We start from the raw sequence: 15346 nt of genomic DNA, 5'->3' as shown, positions 1-15346 counted from the left end.
AGTGTTTGGTTTGTCCGTTCTGGGCTACTGTAGAAACATGGCAGTGCAACATGCCGATCTTTATAGATGATGACCTGCTCCCTGTGTAGATATAAACAGCTCATTCTGAGGGAACAAAAACACAATGATCCTTATTTACACCTATTAGGTTATATTCCATTGCTACCAGTATATCCTCCTGAATCCTCCACACTGGAGCTTTGAAGCAGAAACACAGGAACTGTACAACTGTGATGGACGCTTCAATATTTGTTTATTTGTCACAATATTGACCAATGGTGTCACACATAGCAGATTTTCCTTATATCCCACAGGCCTAGTGCCCAGGAACGTCCCAAACACAGCACAATAACAAGACGATCCAGGCAGAGTCTCTGCAGATAAACTGGACACACAGAGTGGGTCAGAAGTGATGACTGGGAGGGATTACTGCTGCTCGAGTCTTTTTGTTTCTGCAGAGTAAACCTGTGCTCTGTGTTAAGGTCAGGTGTCTGATAGGTTTATGTTAAAGCTGCATTATGCAGCTAGTGGGCAAAGGGACTCCAAAACAAGCAGACAGACATTTAGTCATGACATATTTCTGCCTTAAAAAGTTTCTCTAATTTGAACAGGCAGCAGCCCATTAACATGTCTGAGAGGCACAGAGCAACATTAGCATCCTGCTGGAGTTCAGCTTGTTCTTTTAGCTCTGATTTGGTCTCCATCACATGACAGGTCCTAGAACAATAGTCCCTTAGGTCTGAGTCAAAAAGGAAAAAGCATCTGTCTCTGCAGCTCACAGATGTTTAATTTTTACCTTCAGTTATTTGTTATCTTCGTCTGCTGTTTGTTACTGGGCAACCAGCGCACAGTTGGTTTATCAGAGCTTGTTTCAGCTGCCTGCTGCTCCTGGAAAAGAGATTAGGTTGGGTCGAGGTGGTTAAAGGTCCAGTGTGCAAGATTTAGGGGCATTTAGTGGCGTCTAGCTGTGAGAGTGGCTGATTGCAACCAGCTGAAACTTCTCCTGGTTAGAATTCCTTCAGTGTTCATTGTTCAGGAGCTGAATTATCCTCAGAGGTCTCTTCCTCTCAGAAACAAACAGACCAGCTGATTAAAACCAGGAAACACTCTGAATAAAACAGTTTCATGTTAAAAAAAAATCCAATGTTTTTTTGACACTGCTCAGAGGGGCTGCTAACTGTGGGGGTTTACGTGACATGAGAGAAAATTAATTTATTGTGTCAGTCTTTTAAAATCCCTGTAAACATGTCAGTGTGAGTGAAATGGTCCTGCAGTGAATGTGTCACAGTGGGACTAACACACCCAGATCATGTGACTCCTGCATGTATACAGTCAATCAGACCCAAACTGGCCGAGGCGCTCTGAGCATGCTCCACAGTTTCCGCCCCGGGCTTTGACCCGGAAGTCCAATAGCATTAAATGTGTAAGAGAAGAAGAAGCCGGTAACAACATGGAGAAATCTACATCCAGAGCCGTGACTTTTTGGACGGACCAAATGTACAGAGCTGTAAAGTTGTCCACCATGGTAGCAGTTGCTGCTAGCTAACCGTAGCTAACTTGTTTGTCCATTGTTTGGTCTGTGACGTAATAGGTCAACAGGAAAAAGGTCCAATACTAACAAGCTGAAAGGGGGCATATCTCCACCTATCGTAGAGGAGTCGCACATACTTGGCTCAATAAATGGATTCCCCTCCCGTGCTTGTATACTGGGACAAGGACAGTAGGCCAGTTAGATGGCGTAGTTGAGCTATGCATTTGGTTTGTCCATTCTGGGCTACAGTAGAAACACGGTAATGCAACATGGTGATTCTGTAGACGAGGACCTGCTCCCTGTGTAGATATAAACAGCTCATTCTAAGGGAACAGAAAACACAACATATTTTCCTCTGATTTTACACGAAAGAAAACAGACTTATATTTAGTTTCTGACAGTATATCCCCCTGTATGTTACACACTGGACCTTTAAAACAGCACTTATTCTTATGAATATTTGTGGCTCATGTGCCTGCAGCTTTGTGCCTCTGTTGGTTGGTTATTGTAGGAATAATAGTGACTAGAGACTGGGGAAATCATGTTCTCTGCAACTGATTAAAATGCACAACAGCATTTGTTCTTATATATCAGGACCAGTGAGTCATACAACCCAAGGTTCTACCAGTTCAGCAGCACATCACTGTGAGCAAGCAGGATCAAAAAACATCACAGACATTTAATTAGTGCTTATATATATATATATATATATATATATATATATATATATACATATATATAATGCACAGCTAAAGATGTGTTTAAATTCTCGATTTGAGCCGTGCGAAGTGAGAGTGTGAAAAATTGACACACAGTCATAAACTGTTCTGTTGAAATCGTATTCAGACAGTTCCTGGCTTTCACATGACTGTTTCTGTTTGATCAAAGCAGCAATGCTGAGGCGCTGCTGTTGCCCATAGCAGTTATACTCCAAAAATTGCCTTGTGCTTGAGGGAGATTACTATGGCAACCATCACAAGTCATATGCTCATGTGTGCATGAACGTCTCACCATGCTGAAGTTCACCAAAAGATGAGCAAGTGTCATCTTTGTGAGCACAGTCCCTGGCTCCTGCAGTGGCCATGTGCCTGTCATGTGCTCATCAGGCACTTCTGGGTTGCTTCTAATAATAGCACATAAAAAACAACGTAGTGTTAAAGCCGACAGGATGGCCTCTCGCTGTGGGCTTTACTAACTGTGTCAGTGATAGGAAGGAGAGGATGGAGAGCTATGAACAGCCTGCGGTGGCCTAAAAAGAAAACTAGAGCAGTTTGAGTCGCACTGGTTTCTGAAGCCAGAGAAACAGGTTGTACTGGAGAGCTGCTGCTCCACACTCACTTCCTGTTTTTTTATTCTTTTCATTTCCAGGAGCAGGCGTGTGAACGAACATGTGCTGGCCATCAGGCCTTAATATTTCTTGTCTTGATTTGAGAAAAGAAACATACAAGTCTTGAACTCTTGATCTTTTATGAAATCTGGTTTGATCATATTCCTTTTTTCTCCCGTTGAATATTGCATCACCTTCACGTCAGGGCACCAGATATAAATATTCACAAGATTCTAACAAGTCAGGCTCATCAATCTGCATAATTAATTCCAAACATGCCCTTGTATCGCTACAAATAATGGAGAGAAGCTCCCTCCAATCTTTAGCGAGCAGACAGACAGACAGACACACAGACAGCTCGTCCTGACGGATAGTTGCATTAGAGCAGTTTAAACCAATCAGAAGAGGAGAAGTAGCGAGCCAGCGTCCAACACTGCACCAATGACAGTGAAATCGAAGCAGATGCATTTTGGGTAAGCCCGGGGACATTAGTCTTCCCTGGTGATGGAAATTCCAATAAATATCCTTCGCAGAGACGAGCGCAGCGACACAAACCGCACCGTTAATCTTTGTGCAGCGGCTGATATTAGTGATGCAGCCTGGAGGGCAGAGATGGAGCCTTCCAACAATAAATATCTCTGAAAGGGATGAGATCACCCTCAATGAGGCTCCTCTGAATTCACCTAATCTATTTAGTGCACTTTAAATGAAGTGTGGTGCACGTTTCTTGTTTGTTGCTGGTGAGACATCTGTCATCTGATTACACTCTGATGGAGGCCAGGCAACATGGAGTCCACCCTAATAAACTGGAGGACGTCTGATTCCAAACGTGCACTGGCGTGTTTGTTTGTGGGTGAGAGCTCAGAGCAGAGCAGCTGGTCAGTATGTGACACATGCATGAATCCAAAAGCTAAAACAAATATATTTACTTATATGGAGGCGGCCATTTTCCTTCTTATCGTCTCTAGTTTCCAGAGCTCCTGTTGCTGCTCTGTGGGTTGGACCTCATTTAATTTCTAGGTGGCAGACGGGTGATGCATCTTTAACTTAATGAGAGTGGAGACAGTAAATGTTAAAGCAGGAGACAAATTAATTGTGAGATTAACATAGTGAATCCTTTATTGAAGCAGGTAGTCTCACTGAGATCTGTGGCTCTTTCAAAGGCCCAGACACACCAAGCCCACATCAAAGGACCAGCGGTGACGAAGGCCGACTGTTGCGCCGCCTGATATCACCTGTAGCCGTTTTCACACAGAGATGGCGCTATAGAGCCACTACTAAGTCCCTTCTTTACTCCTCCTTTGCATTTTTACACAGAACCAAGCAACAGCAGCACCTTACTGCTTCAGTGTTTTTTTTTAAGACAGCATGTTGACATCGCAGAACCAAACGAGGCATGAGGGGCGTGACATGTGACACAACTGCATCGGGCTGCAGTGTGACATATAACATACGTGTCAGCAGCACTTTATAAACAAAAACAATGTCATAACATGTCAATAACAATTATTTACCGTCCCTGTTACATGGCGGCTGATCTCGTCCTCTGCTTGGAGGGTAGTTTAAAAGCAGCTAACAGCTGCTTTTAAAATCTCCCGCAGTGGGTCACACGCGTCACATGGCATCAAAGCATCACACCCGTTCTGCTGGCTGTCCTGTTTATACAGACATCATTTCAGGACTGTAACTTCCTCTGCTGCTGACTTTAAAGTGCGACAAGGCAACATGCATTGCAATTTCTTTAGAAAGCTGCCATGAAATTAGTCCACGAGATCCTGGAGGGACTGGTCAGGTCCTTAAAGAGAAACCTGTGCTCAAGAGTAGACTTGCACGGTAAAAGATCAGACAAGAAATGTACACAACAACACAAAATAAAAGACATTTGTTTGACATCAAAGACGTGATTCACATACTGATCTCCATCCTCTTGTTTTTCATGCATCTTTTTTTGTGCATGTTTTTCTCTAAATTTGTATCATCTTCGCTTCATATTCAGCTGATCAAAGCAAACACGCTCCGGACGCTCTTACTTCAGCTCCAGTGGAGTGACTAGACTGTGGGTGCCATGCTCAAGGGCACCTTGATGGCGGCTGTTATGAAAGAAGAGAATATTAGTCATCTAATTTCCCCATACATGTTGTTTATTCTGGTCACAGCCTTCTGGCAAAGTGATGATGATACTCGCAGGCTGAAGGAATTCACTTTAAAATGTTGACCCAGAACAAACTGACAGGGCGGATCCATGCAGAGACCTAATTAGCTAAATAGCTAACTGTATACTGTGAGTTTGAAACCCTTTCTAAGTCATCTCGTGGGACTTCCCCTGTAAGATGCAGGCTGACAGAACGCTGCAGGATTTGACACAGTTAATTTCTCTGTCTTTTCATCACCAGACAGCAAATAATTCAGCAGAATTTATGCATATAATAACCAGCTACTTCAATACCTGTCAGCCTGAAACATGACAGACGATATTCACTGCGAGCTGTTGCAAAATGCTTTCACAACAGACTCAACGTGGTGCAGTGGTGAAATGAAACTGAAATGAAGTCGTAGTTCTTTGATCATTTAATGATTATGACCTGATTTCCACAGACAACACTCAGAGGATTATTTCATGGCAACCTGGTTATGGTCAAGTATCCTTTCTCTGATAAACGTCCTCCAAACATGCTGCGGTTTGATGTCCCAGTTAATGGTTGGTATTTTAAGTCTTTTCTCAGTTTTATTGGAGTGTCTTCAGGTCAGAAATGTCTGAAGTCCAGCTGATATTTGCAGCCATAGATAAAGAGAAAACACGTTTAGAGACAGAGCTATATTTATAATAGTAGTTGAGTCTGAGTCAGTTGAAGACTCGCTCCAAGGCAGTTTAATCCAAGGCTGAAACCAATCAATTCCTTTTTTAGTTGCTGAGTGTTTGGTCACTTGAAGAGAAGCTGAGTAATCACACCACCAGACAGGACACTGATGTTGAACAATTCTGTGGCACCCCAGAAACGTTTATGTTCAACATTTTGAAAATGATTTCTTCCTAGATGTTTTTAAACCAAACTGCTCGGACGACTCCCTGAGAGGAGCTGCCCACTGGGGAGCTCCCTGAGAACGACATACCTGGAAGAGCTGTTTTCCTGTTTGTATTCTACCGCCAGTAGGAACGCTGAAGTGATGTACTGTAAGCTGCCATCCATCCATCCATCCATCCATTTTTCCAATGCCTCTTTGGCTTTAGTTAAAGAGGACCTATTATACTCATTTTCGGGCCTTTGTATTTGATTTCTGGACTCCTATAGAGCAGCTACACACGATTACCTGCACACAAAGCTTTGTAGATCTTCAGGACGCTGTGCCTCTCGCTGCACTGCTTCCTTGTATTTCCTGCATCCTGCGAAAACGGTCTGTGTAATTTACTCCACCCCCCGGCCCTCGCCTCCCGCCGAGCCCACTCCGCTGTGATTGGTCACACTCCCGAGGACTTCCGAAGGGCTGCCGGCATGCCTGGGCGTGCCCATATAAGTAAGTCCGGCACGCATTAACGTCACATGGACTACACTGTTTAAAAAAAGACTGTAAAACACAGCGTGCAGAGCCATCCAAAACAGCTTGCAGGGCTCACTTCCAAATGCACGAACCTCATTATTTGACGCGTTGGCATCGTTTAACACGAGTATGCAACACTGTCACAACATTTATAGGTCAGAAAAGAGGAAAAGCATGATCGTTCTCCTTTAAAATCACCAGATATCTGTGCTGAGTAAAGCCTGGACTTTTACGCCGGTCCAGTTGTTCGTGTTTTCCTCCATTTTTCATTAGGAGCCCGTGTTTGTTTGTTTTTTTGTTTTGTTTTTGTTTTTTTTAAATGGTGCTTGGCAGTGTTGCACTGGCTCAAGAAGAAGAAGATATACTTTATTGACCCCTGAGGGGAAATTTGATTTTTCACTCTGTTGTCATCTACACACAGGGCCAAAACACACACGTGCACAAACAGGACCTATACATGCATTAAATGGAGAAATGTCAGAGCGAGGGGTTTGCTGTGGACACGTGCCCCGAGCAGTTGGGGATTCAGTGCTTTGCTTATAAGAGCTACAATCGTTCCTAGTTCGTGTGGTGCAGACACAACAACAAGGAGGTCCAAAAACCACTAATATCTGCACATCACAGTTACAGTAGTTCAGGAAAGATTAGGTTTAGGTTACAGTTAAAAAAAGCTAAAGTGGGATGTGGTTTATACCAACATGTTCTCATCCCAACTCATCAAATATTGCTGCTTTGTCAGTGAATTTTCAAGTCTAAATATGCCACTCTCCTCTGTCTGTTGTTGACATTCAGGGACGGCATGTCAATTTACGGTTGTTACATGCATTGTGTGTTTTCAAATTCCACTTCTGTTTTCACAGGAAATGTAGAGTTTTTGCTCGTTAGCTACATAAAACCTTGTGTAGTAAAAACATGTGGTTAGGTTAAGAAAAAAACACCATGGTTTGTGTTCACATGGGAAGTGATCACTGGGCTCCATGGTGAAAGTCCAGGGTTTGTTGAACACACACACACACACACACACACACACACACACACACACACACACACACACACACACACAGTCACTATAAAGATTTCAGCCTGTGGCCACAATGCACAGATATGTTCTGAGCCTTTCTTGAGCGGAAATGATGACTCAATAATCTATATTCTTTAATAAAAACAAAGTTAAAAGACATTTGTTATTTGCTCAGAATACATTTAAGGAAAAAGTTGAATATGTGTGATGCCTCAGCCTGTGGTGTTGGAAAAGAAAAGTCAGAGGTGACACCTCAGGAGAAACCTAAATGGGTGAAATCACTGAGTTGCTGGAAGTTGGTTGGCTCTGCTGGCAAGTGTCAGCTGGAGCCAATATTTCTGGGCACATTGCAAAACCTACAGTCAGCCGCTGAAGTTCAACAGCCCAAAGATGTCTGATTTTAAGCGTGTTGTGTCAGGACCTTAAAGAGTCACTTAGAAAAAAAGCAGCAAAGGAGGTGTGACAGGTTGTAGACCTCTGCTCCAGCTTTCCTCCGGCTCTCAGTTAGTCTCCGAGGCCGGCCACTGTTGGAAATGTTTCAAAAGAATAGGCAGCAGTGAAATATTTCTTTTCCTTCAGTAAGTCACTGACAGATTGACCACCAGAAGAAGTAAAGCTGCTCAGACTTTTTCAGTCATGGAGGCGATACAGCAGAATGTTCCCCTCAGGGACGGAGGAAATGTCAGAGTCGTACACTTGTTTCAAGTTGACTTTATGTTTCAGATCAGAAGCTATTTTCTTAACACACTGTGTGACATTCGAGGTGGCAGTAGCTTAAAGGTTAGAGAGGCGGGCCAAGGTTGAGCCTGGCTGGAAGAAAAATTTATGAGGTTGGGAAGTGAGTGACTGTAACTCAGTGTTAATGTGCCGAAGCTGCACCTCAGAGAGAAAAGACCTCGTTAATAAAAGAAGTTGAGTTTGAATCTTAAGCTGGAAAAATGTGTATGTTAGCGTTTGGCCTTCTGTCAAACAGTCAGACCTTTAGGTAATAAGAGTGTGCAGGTGTATGGGTGTAAAAAGGAGGGAAGGTGCTTACTGTAAAATAATATATGTGCTCTCAGCAAAGTAAAACTATAAAAGTGAGTTTCTCAGCAGATGCTGCATGAGTTCAGCATTGTCACCTTTTTCTCCCCTCCAAATGTCTTGCTGCTATCTTTGTACCGATACACTGTTGTGATAAAAGAGCTGAAAATAGCTGCAGACAGGATTAAAGAATCATATGAGAATAAACTGGATAAAATTGGGAATGTTATCTTTGACTACAGAGAAAAAAAAGATTTGAAGTTTATGAAAAAGAGACACGACAGTTTGAGGACAAAAGAAGTGACAGCAAGGAGCTGGCTGCCTAATTACAAATGAGAAAGTGCCTCATGGAGGGAGGGAGCATGCAGGAAATGAAGATGTAAGATAAAAAGGTATCACTGTAATCACATTTTCACAGTGGGGGTGGTAAAATAATCTTAGACGTGACAAAAGACTAAACAAGTTCCAACGTCTTTCTGCAGGGAGCCTTTAAATCTGTCAAGTATTTATTTGGAGAGGAGGGAGGCGATGAGTTGGGGAATGCAAATAGTGAGAGACTGTAGAAGAATATTTTCAATTGCTTTCAGTCCAGTGAAACACCCGGCACACTCGGGACCAAACAGGTACGAGGCGATGAAGAAATCCAGAGCAGAGCCTGTAAACAGTCTGCGAGAGTGATGCTGCACTTTGTACTGTCTGCTACTGTAATAGCCTCTTGCACAAATGGAGTGATGGCTCACAGCTACAGTAATGACTCCTCCATTTTCAAAATCAAGCTGCATGCAAGACAGCACTATTGACTGACAGTGCAAATTTGAATAAAGGCGTACCAAACTCCAGCAGGCCTGCGAGTCTGCTCGCTCGATTTGTTCGGCAAACAGGAAACCCAGTCCACCAGGGAAACTTCATTTAGACCGAATGACAGTTGGAGCAAATATTCACACAGACTTGGTGCCTTATGTTCATGTGTGCAGCACTGAAACTACTCTCCCATGCTGAAAACACAAACACTCCATCAGAAGAAGAAGAAGCCATGTTATCATTTCTGCTACGAGGAGAGACATGATGAAACCAACAAACTTCCTTCTTTCACTCAGCTTCTGTAACAGGATGATGCCAGCTGTGATTGTTGCAAACTAATGCCGGCCTCAGGGCTCATTTATGCTCGATGTTAGATATGTAGACAGATGGAGCCGTCTGTTCACACTCAGCGGTCATTTTGTCTGTATTTGTGCATGTTTTCAAAAAGCTTACGGAGCAGTACCGTCTGAGACTGTGGAGGCAGTGGAACGTAGTTCACGCAAGACATGAGCGTAGGAGCAGTGAAGTAATTGAAGTAATGGTGGAACAGGACGAATCGATATTATATAATGATATATAGTGAAATGAGTGAAAAGGATTCTTCTTCCACATAAAGGTACAATATCATGACCTCCTCCACCGACGCCTTGTTTGTTGTTGTGTGAAACCTTTGACTCTGTCTTTCAGTGCCATCTATGTACTGTGTCTGTGCCAACCAGGCCTCCAGGAACAGTACCAGCTTTAAAGCCAATTCTCTTAGTGGCCAAAAGTGGAATTACACATCTAACATCAGGAGAGAGACACCTGTATATCTGAGCGTCAAAACTCGTTTCACCACCAGGATTTGATCCATTTGGTCCAATAACATTTTACAGGTCTTGAGGAGCCGCAAGATTAAATCATTTTATCCTGGAAGTAAACTAAAACTAAAGTTAAGTAAACTAAATTAAATGTTAAACTGGAAGTTAGCTGCTCAGCTGCACTCGGCTGTTGTAAGTCTCTGGTGCATCTGTGCTCTGCGCCCCATAATACAGAAGATCCGGGCAGTTTCAGACCACAAGACTAGAGCGATTTTGGCTTCATGCACCACCAAAGAACTTTTTTTTACAGGAATGAACGGGGCCTCGCCTCCAATGCACTATCCAGGTGTGTTAATACATCCATGGTGTCAACATAAAGGACGTACGGATGTATGAGGGCAGGGACGTTTACAATATTTGAAACAGACGTGTATTTTTTGTCTCATTCCCACAGACCCCTCCTTCTAAGATAACACAGCTTACATATGGAGGCTGGAATCGAGTTAAGATGACACAATCCAAAATGTAAAGTTTGTACACAAATACATTATATTGATGTCAGTCAGCATATGAGGCCTTTTAATTGTGTTTCCAGAGAAATGTCTTTTTGCCAACATGTTTTGATGTGAGAGGGCGTCACACACGGCCTGTAGCTGCTAGTCATTGCAGGAATATTCCAGTGGCAGTTTGGTAACTAACTGTGTGAACAGCTGGTTTTGAAAGTCCTATAAACAGACCACTGCAGTAATCTAACCTACTGGAAGTAAAGGTGTGGCTGAGCCTTTCAAGGTCTTGCTTTAATATTATTTCTCTCACAAGACACTCTGTCTTTCTTCCAGTGGCCTAATGACAATGATGTCGCTCTGATCTCTGTTGAGTTGGAGAAAATTTTGATGCATCCAGTCATTGATTTAATCAGTACAGTGACACAGATGTTCTATAGGTCGATTATCACCTGGTGACAGCAATATGGATACTCATGTGTCATCTGCATAATTATGGTAGGCTACATTATTATTCTGTAGGATGTGGCCTAATGGAAGCATATAGAGATTAAAAAAGAGGGGTCCCAAAATGGACCCCTGTGGGACCCCACATGTCACAGCCATCTGCTCTGACCTATAGTTACCAAATGTTACAAGGTATTTCCTGTCATGAAGATGTGACCTGAACCATTTACGGACAGTTCGAGAGAGTCCGATCCAGTATTCTCATCTTTGTACGTTCCACTTTTTCAAAAGCAGCTCTTAAATCCAGCAGCACTAAAACACTTTGCTTGAGTCGGTGTTCAGGAGAATGTCATTTATTACCTTTATGAGTGCAGTCTCAGTGATGGAGCCGAGAACCTGAGTGAAAGTTATCAAAGCAATTGTTCAGCTTCAAAAAGCAACAGATAATGTGATGTATACATGATTCAGGGGACCCATTCATCTCCTGTAATGGGGAGTTTGGAAGGAAGTCTAATAACCAGTAGCATTACTAACGCTGCGATGATATATGTAATACATCAGATCAAGTGTGTGTGCTCACTGACTGCTGCCACCGTGTGTTGTTCGTGCACTGGTTCTTAATTATTGAGCATCTACCCTCTGTCTGTCCATCAGCAGTGAAGACCTCACTGCCCTTCCTCATCACACTCCTTTGTGGTGCAGGTTTCTACTTTACATCAGCCACAAAAACAAGATTTCTGAGCTGATGAAGCAAACATGGAATCACTGCAGTTTAACCACACAGTGTCCAATTAGTGAGAGACTTTGGCCTGTTTCTACAGACTGTAACTTTAACAAGGAGCAAATCCACACCAGAGATGCAGAGAGGATGTAAGCTGTAGGAAGGAAGAGACAGAGTGAACACATGAGCAGCTTCTGTAGCCTCAGGCTCCAGGTCAGCTTCATCAGTCGATGACCCCCCTGGTATCTCCTCTCCACACTCTGTGCTCATACACTTTTTCTGTGCTGGAACATGAGCTGACCTGATCTCTGCTGCAGGGTAATTAGATTAAACATAAATCAGTTTAGAAATTAGCAACATGTAAGCATGAAGCGGTGATAATGAGGGTCTTGAGGCTACATTTTGATGCAGGGCCCCAGTAAAGCACCTGAAAGAAATACTTCCTCACCAAAGTGACTATTTATATATAAAAACAGCGAGTAAATCATGTTTTGGGACCATGTTTAAGAACTACATCTAAACATCCTTCACAAACTCTCACACAACTTACGCAGTATAATCCAAGTCTGATTTATTCAGTTTGGTGCTCATTACTACACAAACACGACTATTCACTCAAACATTATGTGTCAAACATGTCAGTTCAGACAGTCTCATGAGTAGCATGCCTGGGCGTGTGCAATGTGCATGCACTGTTTGTACATTTCCTACAAAAAATGATGCACTAAAATTTGTGCATAACCCACATACTGTATTTTGGAAAACTGCAATCCCATGACCAAAGTGCTGACGGGAGTAAAGAGGGAAGCGGTTCAGAGCATCCCCATAAGGACGAAGGTTGAAGTGGTGGATGGGCAGCGTATTCTCAAAGAATGGTTGGTATGATATCCTACAAATGTGCACCCCACGAATGACTTTACTTTCTTAACACACAGTTAATCAATGTAAAGTTACTGAGGTTAGGTTTAGGAAAAGAAACATGGTGAGGACTCACTTTAAAATGACTCAAAGTATCCATGGATACGAGCACGTGACTCCAGGGGAAAGTCCCGAGTGAAGGTTTGTTTTTTTTGTGACCCATTCATCACCCCAACCTGCCTCCTTACAAGCACTCAGGACTGCTTCCTTATTTATTGCCATCAGGGCATTGGTCACGTGACTGCAGCCTTTTAAAATACGTGGGATATGTACACAAACCACATGAAGTTTGTGAACAGCCTGGGATGGGTCATAAAACACAGAACTTGTCCCAGTAAACCAGTGTTTGAAAATCACTTTTCCATCAGTTCAGAGTATCAAATCCCTCATCTGCTGCTGCTGCTGTAGAAAAGATCCCAGTAAAAGGCAGGAATGAAACTTTCTGAACATTGAACGCGCCATCGTTTTCGTCAAGAAAGTTGACGTAAATGATTGATCCAAAATTGACCCAGAGTCCAAAAGTTCCTTGAGTTCCACGGCTGAATGTATTCAAGGATCTCTACAGAGTGGAGCCTCTTAACTTCGCCCTCCCATCAGTAGCCTGAGTAACAGACTTCCTCCATCGCTGCAGCCAGTCGTGGACTTTCTGCTGGGAGTTTGGCTCTGTCCAAGGTTGAGGTTAAACAAGTGCAGTTACACTTTTTCTCTTCCCAGAGCAGCTCTGCCTTCACACATGCCTGGTAAAAAAATCTCTAAAACTCCAGTCTGCCATTTTGCCTTTGGCCCTGCAGCTCATCTTCACAGTGGAAGCTGTCCAAGTCAAATCCATATATTCATAAAAGACTTTGGACCGTACAACAAGGGCTGCAACTCTGGCAAACAGAGAAAAACACAATGCACACATTTGAACGTATGGCACAGGTGATGCTTTTCTGCTTGTGAGCATTTGATGAGTTTGAAGACCTGTGATCCACCCCTCCGCTCCGTTTACAACCTCTGTCCTCTCCTTTATTCCTACAGAACAAGGCAAAGTTCTGAAAGTTCTTCACACCAGTGAGGGCGTCTTCATCATATCTCAGTACTCTCTCTTCCACAATGAGGGCCCCGTTCTAAACATGGCCATCGACTCTCCAAAGGTAAGAGGAATTATGGTCCACTGTGGTGGAAAGGGAGATTTCTGTCACATTTATGCGTCCACCAGAAATTAAATGAAATGTGATTCACATTTATTATCATTTATTTAGTATTCATCGCTCTCATAAAGGTCAAGATGGTCAGATAGACGCTGCGGCGCCACCATTATATGCTGTCATCAGTTTAACATAAAACACAGATCCCACAGATGGTTACAGGAGATCATTATTTTTTCATGATCCTGTTTAAACTTATCTAAGATAAAAACCAACATTACAACATTCATTCTTTCTGCAGCAGAAAGCTAAGGCTCTTATGTTCCCCGTCATCACGTCATTACCTTACGTCACCTTTAGTGCCATGCAATCATAGTATTTTGTGGTAATTACGCGAGAATTTCCCCCCAGTGGACGCAGGAGAACATCGTTTGCGTAATCCTGGATATATATCGATCTTAAAAAAAAACAAAAAAAAAAAAACGTAATAGCGACAACATTCATTCTTTTTGCTACATAAAGCTAAGGCTTCCGTCTTCCATGTCAACATGGTGTATGCTTATAATGACATCACTGTGCTAGGTTACGAGTGGTGCAAAACCTTTTCACACTGCTTATAAAAATAATTTGATGTATAAAGCTAAAATAAAGTTTGGAGTTTAACGTTTTTTTTGTGTGTGTTTTTAGTTTGAAAAATCTGATGAAAAAATATGTCTGATTTTTGCATTATTACTTTTTAAGCACACAATTTCAGTGCTTTGATCAATTATTATGCTTTATTGACTTAAATAACCTTTGAGCTCAGGTTGTACAGATTTTAGGGATGTTACGCATTTAAAGAAACTCCAGGCAGAGTTCAAAGGGTTTTAAAAAATTGGAAACAAAAATGAATCTGGAAACATTTCATCTGGCATTATACATTTGTGCTGACTAAAAAGTTTATGATTATAACTGTTACTTTTCTCTGGATGAATGCGGCTGTGTCCTTTCGTTTGGGATTATATTTCATATGAGCCTTTATAAAATAGTCACAGTCATGTCATAGAAATTCCTCATGTTGGGTTTTAGTTCAAGGATTTTTATTCTCATGTTGGTTTGAAATCAGTTTCAGAAGCTCTGCTACCCTAAAATGAAAACATATTTTGGAAGACGGAGACTGCTTGTAATTATTCTGTCATAAAAGTGGTCGAGCGAGTTTTGAATGATGATTCAATACAGGCTGATTTATTCCAGTAATACTGCTGCTGTTATGGAGTCGTCTCCTCCTCCTCAGGGACACCTGTATGTTGGTACAGCCATGGAGGTCCAGCGACTGCCGCTGGCTGACTGCAGTCGCTATGGCGACACATGCAGGGAGTGCATCCTTTCCAGGGATCCGTACTGCGGCTGGGACAGGGCCAGGAGGAAGTGCATCGCCATCCCGCCTGGATACAACGTCACCACTGGGTATGATGAGATATGAGCTGTTGTCTGTTTTACATGAAAGGAGACGGGACTCATTTCCAGAACTGCTGCATCAGCTGCAACTGCTGCACCTCGTGTTCTGACAGTCTGTGGCCGTCAGGTGATGAAACTCTGGAAGGGTTA

General features: G+C 42.7%; 1 protein-coding gene across 1 annotated transcript in view; it reads left to right on the top strand.

Annotated features, from left to right (window-relative positions):
- Nucleotides 1-15346, top strand: part of si:ch211-113g11.6 (uncharacterized protein LOC559008 homolog) — a 68305-nt gene that overhangs the window by 44006 nt on the left and 8953 nt on the right. The window contains exons 12-13 of the mRNA XM_050046008.1: nucleotides 13650-13765; nucleotides 15033-15205. Coding sequence (XP_049901965.1) covers nucleotides 13650-13765; nucleotides 15033-15205 — 289 coding nt within the window. The remainder of the gene's footprint in view (nucleotides 1-13649; nucleotides 13766-15032; nucleotides 15206-15346) is intronic.

The sequence above is a fragment of the Epinephelus moara genome, chromosome 6, assembly GCF_006386435.1.
Source record: "Epinephelus moara isolate mb chromosome 6, YSFRI_EMoa_1.0, whole genome shotgun sequence".
NCBI classification, from domain to species: Eukaryota; Metazoa; Chordata; class Actinopteri; order Perciformes; family Serranidae; genus Epinephelus; species Epinephelus moara.
Note: the sequence above shows the minus strand (reverse complement) of the source record. Positions and strands in the feature narration are given on the sequence as shown.